The sequence below is a fragment of the Rousettus aegyptiacus genome, unplaced genomic scaffold (assembly GCF_014176215.1).
Source record: "Rousettus aegyptiacus isolate mRouAeg1 unplaced genomic scaffold, mRouAeg1.p scaffold_m13_p_5, whole genome shotgun sequence".
NCBI lineage: Eukaryota > Metazoa > Chordata > Mammalia > Chiroptera > Pteropodidae > Rousettus > Rousettus aegyptiacus.
The window spans coordinates 11,863,190-11,879,581 of record NW_023416308.1 but is presented as its reverse complement, the minus strand read 5'-3'; the positions used below and the strand labels follow the sequence as shown (position 1 = coordinate 11,879,581).

The 16,392-nt window shown below is 35.1% G+C and overlaps 1 protein-coding gene across 3 annotated transcripts in view; it reads left to right on the top strand.

Moving 5' to 3' along the window:
• The window catches only part of SPPL3 (signal peptide peptidase like 3), a 96,188-nt gene that overhangs the window by 47,750 nt on the left and 32,046 nt on the right, over positions 1-16,392 (top strand). For 2 of the 3 annotated variants that reach the window (XM_036220205.1, XM_016127154.2), the window contains exon 2: positions 14,813-14,890. In XM_036220205.1, the coding sequence (XP_036076098.1) occupies positions 14,878-14,890 (13 nt within the window). In that variant the 5' untranslated portion in view covers positions 14,813-14,877. Of the gene's footprint in view, positions 1-14,759; positions 14,891-16,392 lie in introns of those variants that run through there. The other variant, XM_016127153.2, reaches the window with a different exon arrangement.

Here is a 16,392-nt window from a genome sequence, read left to right as displayed (position 1 = left end):
ATGTCTTTCAAAGAGCAGAAGTTTTTATTTCGATGAAGTCCAATTTACCATTCTTTTATGATTTGTGTTTTATATCTTAAGAAATCTTTACCTAACTTAATGTCACAAAGATTTTTCTCCTCTCTTTTCTTCTAGAAGCTTTATGAATGTCAGTTTATTTTTTTATTATTATTGATTATTATTTATACCTGCAGCACCTGGGCTTTCTAGTTGGTCTCCCATCCAAGTACTAACCAGGCCTGACCCTGCTTAGCTTCCAAGATCAGACATTGGGCTTGTTCAGAGTGGCATGGCCATAGACTATGGACTGTGGCTCCACTGAGGAGTGAACCCAGGACCTGCTGTGTGTAAGGCAGACATGCTAACCACTACACTAAGGAACCACGTCCATGAATTTCATTTGTAATCCATTTTGACTTAATTTTTGTATATGGTATGAAATTTTTGTTTGTTTTGCATATGGATATCCAGTTGTTCAGACACTATTGGTTGAAAAAAAGTATTCCTTGCCACATGGCATCTGTGGCAAAAATCAACCAATTATAACTTTGGATTTCTGGAATCTATTCTGTTTCATAGAACAGCATGCATATTCTTCACCAGTACCACACTGTGAATACTGTAGTGTTATAGTAAGTCTGAAATCAGTTCATGCGAATCCTACTACTTTGTTTCCCCCAGAATCGTTTGGCTATTCTAGTTCCTTTCTTCCATAAAATTTTTAGGATTAACTTGTTGATTTCTACAGAAAGATATTTTGTAGTTTTCGGTTTCATCAATTTCTACTCTGTATTATTTCCTTCCTTCTTGCTTTGAGTTTAATTTGCTCTTTTTCTAGTTTCTTAAGGTGGAAGTTTAGATCATTGATTTTAAACTTTTTTTTTTTTTTTCCTGCTTTGGGAAACGCTATTTAAGAGGGTTTTCTTTTCTTTTTGTTGTTGAGTGATACCGAAGTTTGCCAAATTTTTTTTTTTTAACTCGAGACATACATAATTTTATTAACCAATGTTACCCCAATAAATTTTTTAAAAAGCAGATGAGTCATCTGGTGTTTTCTATCCATTTCTCATTTCTCTCCCACCGTTCACCCTATTTATCTTCCCTTTTTCCTTCCTATACCTTTTTTTGTTGAGGCTATCTCTGTGTCCCACTATGTGGTCAATCCTTGAGGATGTTCCATGTGTACTAGAGAAGAATGTATAAGCAGCCGTTTTGGGATGGAAGGCTCTGTAAATGTCAATTATGTCCAGTTGGTCTGTTGTATCACTTAAGGATATTATTTCCTCATTGATGTTTTGTTTGGATGATCTATCCATATCTGACAGTGATAGTGTTTTGGTCTGTTTCTCCCATAGTTCTGTTAGTAATTGCTTTACATATTTTGGGGCTCCCTGATTGGGAACATAGATGCCAAATGTTTATATAGTGTAGGTATGCCTTTTCCTTAATATCTAATTCAGATAAAACCCAGCCGAATAAATGGCGGGAATAAAATTAAAACAAAACATTAGCTCTACAAAGTAGTAGTACAAGTAGAAGTGAAGGATGCCAAGACAAACTAGCCCAATGGGAACACATACTCCAGTGGAATATACAGAAGCGTTGAACCTCAACCTTAACATTTCTTCCCCCACTTCCCTTCTGAAAGCAATCCCAAACCACTACAGTCACTTTGCACAGTTTTGGGTCTCTGGAAAAAATAGGGACCTAGGGCTGACCTTGATTTATCTGCTGGAAAATGACAAGTAATTGTATCTGCAGTCAGTCCTTGATTATTTTCACTTATAGAGGGCATCATTTACTTGGGAAATCCAAATGGTAGTTATTCATAGTAAACAGAGAACTTGAGAGCTTCTTGACTCAAACTGGATTTGAATCCAGGGTCTGTCACATACTAACTTTGTAAAGTTGAGCCAAGATATGTCACCTCTTCAGTTTTTTGTTCCTTACATATGTAAATTAGAGATAATAAAAGTTAATTATTTCCTAGGGTGATAATTAGAAATAACAAAATTATTCAGAATAAGCCAAATCTTTAGTAAATATTAGGTATTAACCCCTATAGAATCATTATGATAATTTTCCTTACTCTTCTCATTTCACCATCCCCTAGCTGAAGAATTCGTAGTGGTTCCCATGAACAGTAAACTTGTTATGAACACTCCGTCTACCAGGTAACTTCATTAAGAGCTTACTTTTTGAGATATATGTTATTATCATCCTCATTTTACAAATGATGACACCGACAACTAGAAAGTTTTAAGTAATTTCTCCCACGACCACACAGTTGGCAAAAGACAGTCAGGATTTGAACCCAGGATGTCTGACTGCAGAACCGGTCTTACTATGCCACCTCACGAGGCACTTCTCTGTCTACTCCACATGTTTCATTAACCCAGTTCTCATTTTAAGGTGTTTATCCTCCTCAGGTCAAGCTACTTTGGTGCATTTCAATCTTCTTACCATTATATATGTCATCTCTTCTGCTTGAAATATGTCCCATTTTTCAGTCTTCTGAGAAACCTTCCACAGTTTACTTCATCCAACTCTTGATATCTTTCTTCGGCATTTTTACCTGGCTGATTTCCATAGCACTTACTCATTATTCTTTAAAAGGAATTCAAGTGTGCCCTTTTGTGCATTCATATAAATTATTTTGTAACATGAATTTTATAAAAGTAGGTGTTTAATTTTTCTTGAAACCAAGCTTTAAGGAAATTTCAACTTAAGATACTTCTAAACCTGCTCTTTTCTTTGAATCTGTCATTCCTTCTTCACTTCATACTGAGTAACCAACCCTGCATCTTATTTTATGGAAAAGATTGAGACTTTCTGGCATGAGTACTTTCATAAAACCTCATCTCTACTTCAGCCCTTATTTCTTATCTGACCTTTCTGGTCTCAGTAGAGAAGGTGTTATTTCTTTAAAGCTAACTTATGTTTGCTAAAATTTTACCCACATAATCATTAAAATATGTTAAATCTTCTCTGTTTATCCTTAATCTTTCCTTCTCTGAGAACTTGTATTTTTCCTGTATTTTGAGTGGTGTAATTCTCCCCTATCTTTATATAAACAAATTCACCCTGTTAATCTTTCACATTACCGTTCAATTTCATTCCAATTTTCTAGTGCTAGAATTTATCGAGCAATGATAGGAACTCACTACTTGCATTTTCTCTCTATCCACTCATCATTTTATTGAAACTGCTGTAGAAAATCACCTGTTATCTCTCTTGGTTAAACCAAATGGCCCATTCTCAACCCTCATGCTCTTCTGCTTGTGTTGAGAGGTAAAATAGTATAATGCTTAGAAGTGTGGACCTTTGGAGTCATACTATGTTCACATTCTGGTTTCGATACTTTCTATCTGTATAACTTTGGGCAAATTTCTTAACATCTCACTGCCCCAGTTGGCTCAGCATATGTTCTCAGCATTTCACTCTTCTTTGTGGCATCCTCAGATGATCTTTTTTTCTCAGCTGTAAACTCTCCCTGTAGTAACTCCTAATTTCCGGTGTGCCAGCTATTTGGGAAAAATGAAACCAAAGATTAAATGCTGAGCGTGGAAACAATTTACTGTCTTAAGAGTGAAGGCAGTCCAGCATAGAGTCTAGGTTCTCGGAGATAACATTTAAAGGAAGGAAAAGTGAAAAGGGCTTTTAAAATCAAAAGACAGCAGAACATCTCAGTTTCATATCAGGGGAGTAGAATGTCGGTCTTGCCGCTTGCTGGTGCTCTTGGGGCTTGTTGATTAGGTAAGCATTGGGCCATGTGAAGGTGGTCTGTATCCAGAGGGTTCTGCCTTGGGTTGTGACTTCCAGCTGCCTCTGCTACATATATTGAGGTGCCTGAGTCAGGATTATGGTGCTCAGTCAGGTGCCCATCACCACTGTCATCAGGCTAAATGGTCAGGTCAGTGTTTGTCATACTTGTGGAAATTCTGACCCTTGTCCCTCTGTTATTCCCATTGCAAAGTATATCACTAGGTCTAATTGGTTCTTTCAAAATGTAGTCTGTACCTCTATTACCTCCTCTTTCCACTTAACTAGTCCAGGCTTTATCATCTCATGCCTATAAGAGAAATGTTTGGTCTCTGATTCGTTTCTTCTGCCCCTTCCATCTACACTAACTATTTCTAGCTGGTTGATTTTCCAAAAATTTTGTAACACAGAAAGTATTTCTCCTGAATATTTCAGGTCTGTTTTATTGCAAATTCAGTTCACTGAATTGGGGACTTCTGGCACCTCCCTTTTCAATGTATTATGATCTTTTTTTTCAACCTAAATAACTAATTGGCTTGATTATGGTATAATTTTTTAATTGTTACTTTAATAAAACTTTATTATTTTGGATTTAACAAGTTAAAATTTAGTGAAAAATTTTCTGGATCAAACTGCCCTTTCCTTGGGTCTATTTTTTTAAAAAATGAGTTTAAGACTCTAGTAAATAAGATGTTCCACCTGTGTTACTAAATGTGGCTGATTTAAGGTAGTGTCGTACAGGGAAGGACATACTATGGGAAAGGGACTGAAGGCTCTGTTTACCCTTCAGAGTTTGTTCGGCCCTATCTGCAAATATACTTTCTAAAAATGTGTTATAGTAGCCACTTAAACTTTTTATAGCTGCTTTTTCAAGTGAATTAGGGTATGGGAGTTTGCTGCTGTTTCCTATGTGTAAAGCAGTGTCAGTAACCAGAAAAATAACATTTACCCGCAAGTAGTGTTCAGCACTGAATCAAGATCTCATTTGATGTGATTATGTGACTAAATAAATCCTTTTTTTATGCCTACAGCACCTAGTCTTTCTGGGTAGTCTCCCATAAGTACAAACACAATTGTAATATGAGTGCTTTTAAAAGTTTAAGAAAACCTTTATCTTTAAATTCGACTCCTTGAAAATCTATTATATGGAATATTAAATTTAACTGTATAACATAAGCTTTTAGCTTTTGATTAAAAATAAAAAATATAGCCAAGTCAGAAATCACAAATAGTTCTTTGTCTTTTTCTTAGCATAGTCACTAGGATCCTTATTGTGGACATTTTACTAGACAGATATTTTAGATAAAAATTAAAATTTCTGTTTCACCGTATTCTATCATGAAGGGAAAGAATGCAGCGTTTCTTAGGCCTGGAATAAAAATCATTTTCTTCATATTATATTTGAATCTCAAAATCTCGCGTAGCAAAAAAAAATTGTAATTACCTCTTAGTGTTTGTGATATGTTAGAATTGCATGCAAGAAAATGCTAGCCGTTTGTATAGCCAGGGCTTATGGGTAAATGTATAAGGCAGCAGTTCTCAAAGTGTGGCCAGGGAATCCCTCGGGGTTCCTCATCAAACTGTTTTCATAATGCTACTGAAGTTATTTGCCTTTTTCATTTTGACATTTTCTTCTTATGGTGAAAAGCAGGGGTGTGCTGGTACCAAACTGTTCTAGTAATCATTGTATTCTTCACCACCATTCAAAGGGGTGGGGGGCCGTTGCACTTAGAAAAGCAGTGAAAATTACTTTTATTAAATCTCAATCCTCGAGCACACTTTTTAATGATAAAATGGAAGGTTCTCTTTAAGCACCTGCTAAGGTACCATTGATTTTCTTGAGAAAATCGCTTGTGCAGTCGTTTGAGATGCTAGCTGGATTAGCTACTTTTTTTTCTTGGAATACCATTTTTACTTGAAGAATGGCTAGTGGACAAACTAGAGTTATTAACACTTGGATGTTTGGCAGATAGTTTCTCAAAATTGAGTAAAAAGAGTAAAGTTAGTCAAGAAAAAAATGTTTTGCCAATGATAAAAGTTGAGTAAATTGAAAATTAGAATTTTGGAAAATTTGAATTTGTTGTCATTAGCCTCAGGAATGATATTAACAAATGTGGTTTTTTCAAATATTGTATAATGAAATGTGACATCTGGAATAGCTACATAATTTAGTGAACCAGTCAGTATCTTCCAAATAATCAGTGTGTACCGTCACAAAATCATAGGCAAAAGAGCCATTCAAAGTATAGCATAGTCAATTGGATTTTAATGTAATATAGTTTTTAAAAATCACTGATACGGTTTCAGATTCTACATTGCAACTTGCCTTTAAGAAATTACATGTTGAATTTTAGTGTAGTATCAAAGAAGAACATCCTCAGTTATCTGAAAAGGTTACTAAAATACCCTTCCTTTCTCTAACTGCCCATCTGCATAAGCCTAGATTTTTTTTCCCCTGGTAGAGTTCAACCAAAGCACACAGAGGAAGAGATTGAATGAATTGAAGTAGCAGATATCAGAATCTGGCTATCTTCTATTTAAGCCAGACGTTAAAGAGGTTTGCTAAAATGTAAAAGAATGCCCCTTGTCTCACTAAATTCTTCTGTTTTGTAAAATAGTTATCTTTTCCTTAAAATGTTATTATGTTCCCATGTAATGGTTTTATTGTATTTAAATAGTGAATAAATATTTTGATTTCTAATATAAATATCATAGTTATAACCCAAAGGAACAAAAACTCTTAGGGGTCGGTCCTCTGTTTAAAGACCAGAAAGTTTTGCCAAATGCTGGTCTAGGGCAATGTCTGTGCAGGGCTGGACAGTAGTTACTTGGTTTGTTGGGTGGACAAGAATGCTTTCATTGTATAGCTGGAAGGCTGACACATAGAACACGTTATAGAACAGTACTCTCTGTGTCTCAGTTTGGCATGATTTTAGGCAGGATATGTGTTATAAGCACTTGCTGGTTAAGCAGCTAGAAATAGATGTTTGATTTTAAAGCAGTTACTAAAATCCAGCATGGTTCTAAAAATCTTAGGATGCAGAATATAATCTTGTATATGAGAGAAATTTCTGGTAGCTCTTTGTCCTCATTCTATTAAAGCCTGGGGGAATGTAGTTAAAGAATTAGGTTTTCGTAATGACCATATAAAATATTTCAACTCAACAGCTGACCTATACAAATATATCACTTAGCAAAGTCTTCAAGTCTGTTTTTAGTACATTTGGCTAACCTGATTTTGGCATATCTCAAATGCGTGTATTTAGCTTCTTTTTGCACTTTAGTAAGAATTCCTTTATTTTAGAGTGGAGACTAGTTCCGTTTTTTAAGTGCGCCCAGAGTAACTGGAAACAAACACCTCAGTAGGAGAGCCTGAGAGAGGATCTGTTTCTGTTGATGGCTTTAGTAGAGTCTGAAGTGTAGGATAGGGAGAGGCTGTGAAATAAACACTAGGCTTTGATTTCCTAAAATTGGCTAGACTGTCCACCCTTTTATCCTTGAGATACTTTTCCCTCCCTGCCTGCTTTATTCTGTTGTTACCCCAGAACACAAACCTTAGTTTCTATAGTAAAATTCTAGTATCTCTTTGTACTTCTAAAGTGCTGATGAATCTTCCTTCAGTTCTTTGCGTGGGCAAAGAGCAGATTAGAGAGAAATATGGGCAAGGCCTTCTTACCATCATTATTAGCAGTGAAAACCTTCAGACATTTTTGAAATAGCTATATGCTTATTTTTATGTACTTCTAGAGTAGTTGAAAAGTGAGCCTACTTCAGGAGACCAAGGACATACACAAATATTGGACAAAGCGACCTGTTTGACAAAGGGGAAAAAAAAAAAAAGCTCATGGGTTAGACCCTGCGGCTGGACAAATTTTTTAATAAGTGACCCAAGAGAAGAATTTCCCCTGGGTTGATTAAACCAATCAGAGATTACCTTCATCTCTCTCTGCTGGTATAATGTAGACTTTATATAAACTACTGTTAAACCTGTAAATATTGGATGATTAAAAGAAGAAAAGTGATAAATTTTCAGTAGCCTGGAAAGTGTCATCTTTGTCAGTGAGAATTTACCTATAACATGCCACTGATCAGCCAAATGAAAGGCATTTATCTGTGAAAGGATATTTATAGTAATATTTCTGGTTGTTTTTTTTTTTTTTTGGAGGAAAAAGACAATGTAAAAACCTAGAATCTTGAAAATAAAAGTTGGGCCGTCAAGTTCATCCAGGCAGGCCAAAAGAGGATTTTCTAGAGACAAGAAAGATGGAAAGGCTTGCCCAGGGAAGATCAAACAGCTGGTGATGGTATAATTAAAGATAGGAACTGGAGCCTCCTGACTGCCAAGTTTGTCAGCCAGTTTGGGGCAGATGATGAAGTCATTTGGAAGACTCTGGAGTTGGGTTGACCATGTTCAAAACTGTACCTGGCTCCTCATCTCAGAAATGGTGATAATCACAGAGGTCCACAGTCCCCAAACACAAAATTCTGAGAAACCCAGAGTTATTTCTGTTATTCATTTGGAAGCAAAACCTGATAAAACCTGACATAATCTTTACCTTACTGTGACTATTTCTGTGTTTCACTATAGGAATATTAATATTTGGTTATAGAGTACTGCTCCTGACTCCAATTGGGAGTGTTTTGTTTTATAAAATCCAAAAAATTCTGAATTCAGGAATATCAGTTCTCAAGGTATTTTTTTGGATAAGGGGTTGTGGACATGTAGGACTTACTACTTCATAGAATGGTTGTAAGAATTAAAAGTTCAGTAAAATCTTAAATGTTGTTGCTGTTACCACCAATAAAATCTCAGAACTCTAGTTTTGAAATATTAAGTGGGCCACTCCCCTGTGCAGTCAAAAATCCACATATAACTTTAGATTCCCCCAAAACTTCAGTTGTTCCTCAGCATCTGTGGGGAATTGGTTCTGGTACCCCCAGAGATACCAAAATCCACAAATGCGCAAGTCCTGTATGCACACAGTAGAACAGTGCATACATAAAACTATAATATGTGGTGGGTTCCCAACCATGGAATGAAAATATGTACTGTTTTTGACCTGCAGATTTGCAACCCACAGCTACAAAGGGCTGGCTAGATATTTACAGAAAAAAAATTGCATATACATGGGTACCCAGTTCAAATCCATGTTGTTCAAAGGTCTACTACTATCTACGGAAGTATATCAGTGCAGACACTAGAACTCTATGCAGTGATGGAAAAGTTCTTTTATCTGGCCATCCACTACAGTAGCCACCAGCTATTGGGCACTTGAAATTTAACTAGTGCAACTGTGAGGAACTGAATTTTTAATTTAATTTAAATAGGCACATGAGGCTAGTGGCTACCATAGTGGATAGCAGAGCTCTATATAATTCGTTTGAGTTCATATTCAATTCAGACTTTACTTTTGCTGTTTTTATAATTGTATTTTTTTTAAGTTAAGATACAGCATGAGCCAGCAGATGGTTTATTGGCTAGTTAAGATAGCTAGTGTGAGAGGAAAACTTATGTTTCTAAATAGATCCTAGGCTTATCACCAGCTTATAATAGTTCCTTCTGTCTCCAGAGCTTTTAAAAGACTTAATAGTAAAGCATACATATTTCTACTTGAACTTGACACAGACAGCCTCTAATGAAATCAACATAACTGATTCATAAAATACATCTATGCCAAGGAATCCCTAAGCTTAGAGAATTTAAGTTCCCTGGCAGAAAGTTTCCTGGTAAATTTTTCCCAAAGGAAAACTTCATCATAAACTTGTTTTAGGATAGCAAAATAGTCTATTATGTTCAGTGTTAGTAACAAAAGGTGCTAATATGTTCACATTTGTTAAGTAGATGTTATTTTCCAAAAATGACTTCTGTACATATTTAAAATGTAATATATACAATATCAATGGTTTTATAATTCCTCTAGGCTAGGTAGGAATTGTTAGGGTACATATGCCAAAGTATTAAAAGGGATTCTTCCTCATCTTATTTTCATAGGTTTGAATGTTCAGTATCATGTTGTGGTTGTTATCTTTATCTGTGGGATTCTATGGTTTCCCTTTGCTAAAAAGGCAATAGAAATGTTCCTATTTTCACTAAACCTTAAATTGACTAAAAAGAGAGGCATAGGCAAAGGGCATCCATTTGTTTCTACTGAGGTTAAAAAACACAATCTGCCCTCCTAATTCAGAAAGTTAAGTTAGATGAAAAAATTGTAAAACATTGGTAGATACTGCTATTGTTAATACAGAAATGAGAATTACTAGACAATGTTCATGTGGTTAAAAGTTGTGTTCATTGAACCTAGAAGATTTCTCTTTATAAAAAAAAGAGTGTATTCTATATGTTGTCAAGTTTCCCAATAAGGTAAGGCAATAGAAAAGAATATCACCTGATGCATAGTTGAGTTTAAGAGAAGAGCGAGTTATAAAAGAACAGGCACATTTCCATTTTTAGATGTGTCCTGTACACACAATTTATATGGAAGGATGCATGCACTACATTGTAAAGTGTTTGCTCCTAGGTACCAGGAATGCAGAGGGAGGAGGCACTTGCACTTCTGTTTCATGTAGTTACTATTTGAATTTTTACAATTAATATTACTTTTTAAAATTTTTAAAAAGAAAAATTGATAGATTTTTAAAAATGCAAATCAACTAAAATTAATTTTAATCCATGTTCTGTATTTTGTAAGTTCTTTTTGTTAAAAAGCGCTTTTTTGGGGGGGGTAAACATTCTGTAATGTTAGAATTAAAAATATATGAAATTTCAAGTAATACCATGAAATAAGTTCTGGTTTCTAATTATGTGATATTCAGTACAGTTTGGAATATTTAAAAACTTTAAAATATTATTATGAATTATAAAATACCATGGAGTATATTTGTCAGCTTTAGTCAAATTTTGCATATATTTGAAAAAACCCCCCCAAAAAACCTATTTAGTTAAAAAACCATTAAACATCATTTTTCCTGAAGCCATGCATTTAGTTCTGCAGTCAGTAACATGCTTATTGCCAGGAGATGAAACCTGGTAGCCCGATCAGCCTGTTCATAAGGTATTTTGCACATAGTTAGGCCTCACCTTGAAAAACAGATTGAGGAAAGTCAGTGCTACAATATGGTCGGCCACTCAGGCTAGAAGATCCATGGAGGAGGAGGAGCTGGTTTCACAAAAATTCAACTCAGACTTCTAGAAGTCTTAAGCCATGAATCTCCAGAGAGACTCCATTGGTTTGAGCGATGTTGCAAAAGGAATAAACGCTAGTATCAGACCTTAAGACACACTGAGTTTGGGAATTTTAATCTGCCTTTTAGGTAATGACAGTATGTTTCAGAATACAAAGGGTACAGAAAAGCCAGGTCATTCAAGTAAAACCGGCAGAAGTTCCTCAGGGGAAAAAAAAGGCTGCTTATGCTTTTTTATAGCTCTGGAGTCTGGAAAAAAAAACTTAATTGCTTTTTAAAATGCCTACTAGCCCTTAATCATACGAAAAGCTGCTCAATCTCACTTTTAATTAAAAATTTTTAATTACATCAGAAAATTAATGCAAATGGAAACCATATTGAGATACCAATTTTCATCTGTCAGATTGGTAAAAATTTAAAAGTGGACAGTGCTCACTGTTGACAAGACTTTAGAAAACAGGAATTCTAATCCATTACTGGTGAGAGTCCAAAATGATTTAACCTCTCCGGAGGGCAGTTTGACAACATCTGTCAGATTGCAAGTGCATTTTCTTTCCAATTTAGCAATCTCAATTTTAAGTACTTTATTCCACACAGATGTGTCATTTCATGTGTATGCAATGCAGGTAAATTTGCAAGCCTCTTTATTACAGAATTGTTTGTAACAGAATTTCGGAAACAACCAGGAGCCACCTAAAAATGATTTGTTAAAAAACAAAACAAAACCCTGGTGTATCTGCACAGTGGAATACTATGCAGATATTTAAAGAAAAATTAGAAGAGAAAGCTCCCCACATATTGATAGAGGAAAATCTCTAGGCTGTATCGTAAAAGGGGGATGGGAGTACGGAGCTGTGCATTTAATACTCTGCCTTTTAAATAAGATATGGTGAGAAATTACATATGCTTATATATTCCAGAAGGCTATAAAGAAACTAATAAGAGTTGGTTATTTAAAGAGGATGGGGTGGAGTGTGGTACTAGATGGGAGTGAGACTTCTCGATGTGTACCTTTTTTACATACTGTTGATTTTTGAATATATGACCCATTCCAATTTTTTTTAAATTTTTGAATATATGACCCATTCCAAAAATTTTTAATTTTTAGAAAATATTTCTTCTAAATAGAGGTCATTTGTTTTCAGATTTTTTGAAAGATATGTGCAAAAAATATATCAAAGCAAGAAACAAAGATAAATTGATTGGATTAATTTTTCTAATATATGAAATGTGGTGTCTCAGATATCTCTTTGTGAGTAAGCCCTGTCTATGTCATCTCGTTGTTCAAAAGGACACACCAGCCCACCACAGCCGCATTGCTGGACAGAGGCTAGTGGAGAGGCTAGCATGGCTGCCCTGTCTCCTGCCTTCCTATTCCCTGCACTGTCTGAAGCTTCAGGACAGGATGGCTGTGGGGTGCTGTGAGACAGAATTCATGACCCAGAACATACATTCCAGTATTCATCTGCCTCTCGTGCTTTTAATTGTCTTACCATCTCAAAGATTTTGCAGCGTAAAAGGTCTTGCTTTTTAAAAAAACTTTTATCGTGTAAGTTTTCAAAATAACAAAAGCAGAAGAGTATAATAAACTGCCATGGACCTATCATTCCAGCTTCAATAATTAAAAATAATATTGCCTTTTTTACAACTATCCCTCGTACCTTCTCCCACTCTGAATATTTTAAAGCAGACTTTAAATCATATTATTTCACCTGTAAATACTTATTATATATCTCTATTAAGATTAAAAATGACATTATAGATCACAACACCTTATCTTGACATTTCATTATGTATCCTGTTTTTTTAAAGATTAATAGAAACTTCTATATTCTCAGCCTTTCCTGCTTCACTGGGTTAATTTCTAGTCAGCACACAAAAAAGGTTGACTATCTTCTATCTTTAAAAACATGTAAGACCTCCTTTATCCTTAATTACATTCCCCTCAAACTACTTTTCTCTTCCCTATCCTTTTCAAAAAAATTGGCTATATCTATTTCCTTAACTTTAACTTCTCAGCCAGTTCCAAAATAACTCTCATCCTTATCACTCCACTCAAACTGTTTTTGGTAAGGTCACCAGTGACTACACATTATATAAATCCAACAAATGGGTACTACAGTTTTCATCTTACTTGACCTCAGCAGCCTTCAACACAGGTGACCTCTCCTTCCTAATACAGTGAACACTGAGTACTTAACAGTGTTTGACTCTTCATATGAATTCTCATTTTATTCTTTAACAGCTCTTTGAAGTAGGTGTTGTCATTTACCCTTATTTTACCTACGAAGAGTTGATGCTTAGGTTAAGTAACTAGTTCCAGCTACTAGTAACGGGTAGATCAGGAGTTTAAATTCAGACACTTGCTGCTTCTTTGAAACACTCATCACTCACCTTGCTACCCTCGGTTTTCTTCCTCTTTCTGTTTCATTTTGGTTTTCCTTGGAGCTTCTCCTTCTACCTGATCTTTAAATTTTGGAGGTTTCTTAGGCTTTTATCCTGAGTCCTCTTCTTACTGCTGCTAGGAAGTACCACATAGAAGGTGATGAGCTCCCAATATATGTAACAACTTAGAGTTGCTTCTGGTCTCTAGACCCAGATATCCAACAGTCTCCTCAACACATCCAAAACCTGACTTTGAATCTGCTCCTCCTGTGCTGCCTTTTTTGCTAAATGGTTTAGCCATCCACTAGCTGCTCAGCAGAAACCTGGGAATCCTCCCCTAGCTCCCATAAACAATCACCAAGTCCAAGTGATTGTGTGTCTCATTCATCTGCCTCCTTAAGAAAAGCACCCCCACTCCCAATTCTTGGATAAGATCACCTATTATATATTCTCATACTTGTCTTTCTCCCCTTCATAACATTTTCCATGATTATATTCACTTGCTTATGTTGATTTTTTGCTTTTTAATTCCTTTAGAATGAAATTAATTTTGTTATTTATTTAGAAAAGACATTCAGGGAGAGACCAAGACAGTCTTATTTGTTATTATGTCCCCAGTGGCTAGCAGTGTCTGGTACCGAGGCATCATTAAATATTTGCTGAAATGAAAAAAGGAAATTTAGGAAAACCCCTAACAAATAAGAATGGGTAGCATGGAAGGTGAACTCCTGGAGAGACACTTGCCAACAAGATTTCTGGTAGTTCAGCCACAGAAGAGAGCTAAGGAATTAGAGTAGGATTAAGAGAAGTAAGGGAGTTGGGGATGTGGAAATTATAGGACTCGCTGTCCTTATGTGGGAAGTAAGAGAAGGGGATGTCAGGAATGCAAGACATTTCTAGATTTGACAACTGAGAGGATCATGTACCGTTCCTTGAGAAGATCTGGTATGAAGGGAAGAATAATAACTTTAGTTTTAGACCTGTTGACTTTGAAGAATGTCCTGTAAGACATCCAGATGGAAAGAACCAATAGGAAGTTATAAAAATGGAAATGGAATTCAGGAGATAGATACAGGCTTTATCTCATCACTGACTTAAACCAGTAAAATAGTATTGGTAATTCAAGTGTAAACTGATAAAAGTTTGATCACGGACTTTTTATCATTGGTTGATAGAGTTGGTAGATATTTTCTTTTTAAATTGGTAATATGTCATAAGCAAATATTGTATATCATACACAGATGGAGTTTTTACCTTGATATCATTCAACATCCCGTGAATGTTACTAATAATAGCTGTGAACATATTCTTTATCTTAAACTAGCAAAGCTCATTTTAATTATGTTATTTTGTTAATTTATACCTTTTTTCTTATTAAGATAAAATCAGAGCTGTGGGGTCTGTAGATCTTCATTGAATTGTAAACTCCATGAGGAATTGTTGCCATGTGGTTTAATTTTTTTCCCCCCTCTTATTTCTCTAGGGCCTATTCCCTGGTGGATTCCAGTCAAGTGTCTACATTTCTGATTTCCATTCTACTTATAGTCTATGGTAGTTTCAGGTAAGATGCTCTCAAAGTGGGATTCATTTCAGTTGGAGGTGGAAGAAACACCACACGGGAAGTGTTAGCACCAAAACTTATTGCTCTGTGAAGAGAAACCTGACTTTGACAGGAATTGAGTTCAAATGGGATAATTCTAATATTTATTCTTCAATTTGGCTGCTGTTCAAATACTTCTTGGTTTTACTTATGACTTTGGCATTTTATTACAAACATGCAAACACAAAATTGCTTAAATTCTGGTCCTAAAAATAATGTCTCACATAAGCACACTGATGGGGAACATTAGGGAGAGAGTCCTTGATAGTGATTCTGCAATCTCTCAGGGAACAAAAAGTTTTTCTTACTACAGGGGCATTAACATAGGTTGAGTCGTATGTAACTGCCTATAGTTGATGTTTTTGACCTATAGAAATAATTTTTTATGGTTCAACCTACTATCATTAGAATTGTGGACATTAGCATTTACCAGGTATTTTCTCTACTGACCTTAGAAATACTGAGAATGGATCCTCTTGAATTTCCATCCTAGCAGGCAGCCATAGGAATAGGAACGAAAATTAGGAAACAGATTGCTCATTCCCTTTTTGCTATCCGTTCTTGAAAGGAACTGTAGTTTTATGGCTGATACACTTAAAAATGAAAGCCACATGAGAAATTTTAAATTGAGAATTTGAAATGATCATAAACGGAAGTTAGGCATACAGATTTTGAACCATTCAGTATATTATGTCTGGATTTTAATGAGTACTTGGTAAAATTACTGACTTTCAGGCTTTATCTCAATACTAACTTAGAAGAACAAGTAAAATACTGTTGGTAATTCCAATATCAACTGATAAAATTTTAATCATTAAGACTTATTGAGAGCTCTAAGTTCATAATGATTCTTAGGATACATTAATCAAGCCAGAGCAACTTAGAACCTTATCAATATAATCTTGATATTTTGTATCTGTATCCTTTGGACAAGTTTCTAATTTTTTCTGTTCATGTATATAACGTGTCAGCATTTCAAAAGACCTGGTAATTTTTTAAGAACTTTAGATTCACAGCCCTGATACTATACAGTCCTCATTTAACATCATCAATAAATTCTGCAAAACCAGTTTTACCATAGGCTAATTGATGAACAAGAATTAAGTTCCTACAGCATCTCATCAAAATTATAACTAAATGTTATTTGAGGACCTGCTGTACTTTCATTAGTACCTATGACTTTTTGTTTTGGCGTATACTTACATATCATGTACATTTTCATAGTTTAAATCATTTATATTTTGATTATTTTCACCTAACAAAAATATTTTCCACATCATGTTTGTACTAATTTTTAGTAATTTGATATTCCTTTGTGTTACTATCTTATTCCACTCTTGTTGGACATGTGGGTTGTTAAAGTGACCATCTTTTTATGTGTTCTTTTGTTTTAATTGAATTATATCCTTAGGTTAAATATTCAGAACTTGAAATGCTTCACCAGAGAGTATGAACTGGCTTTT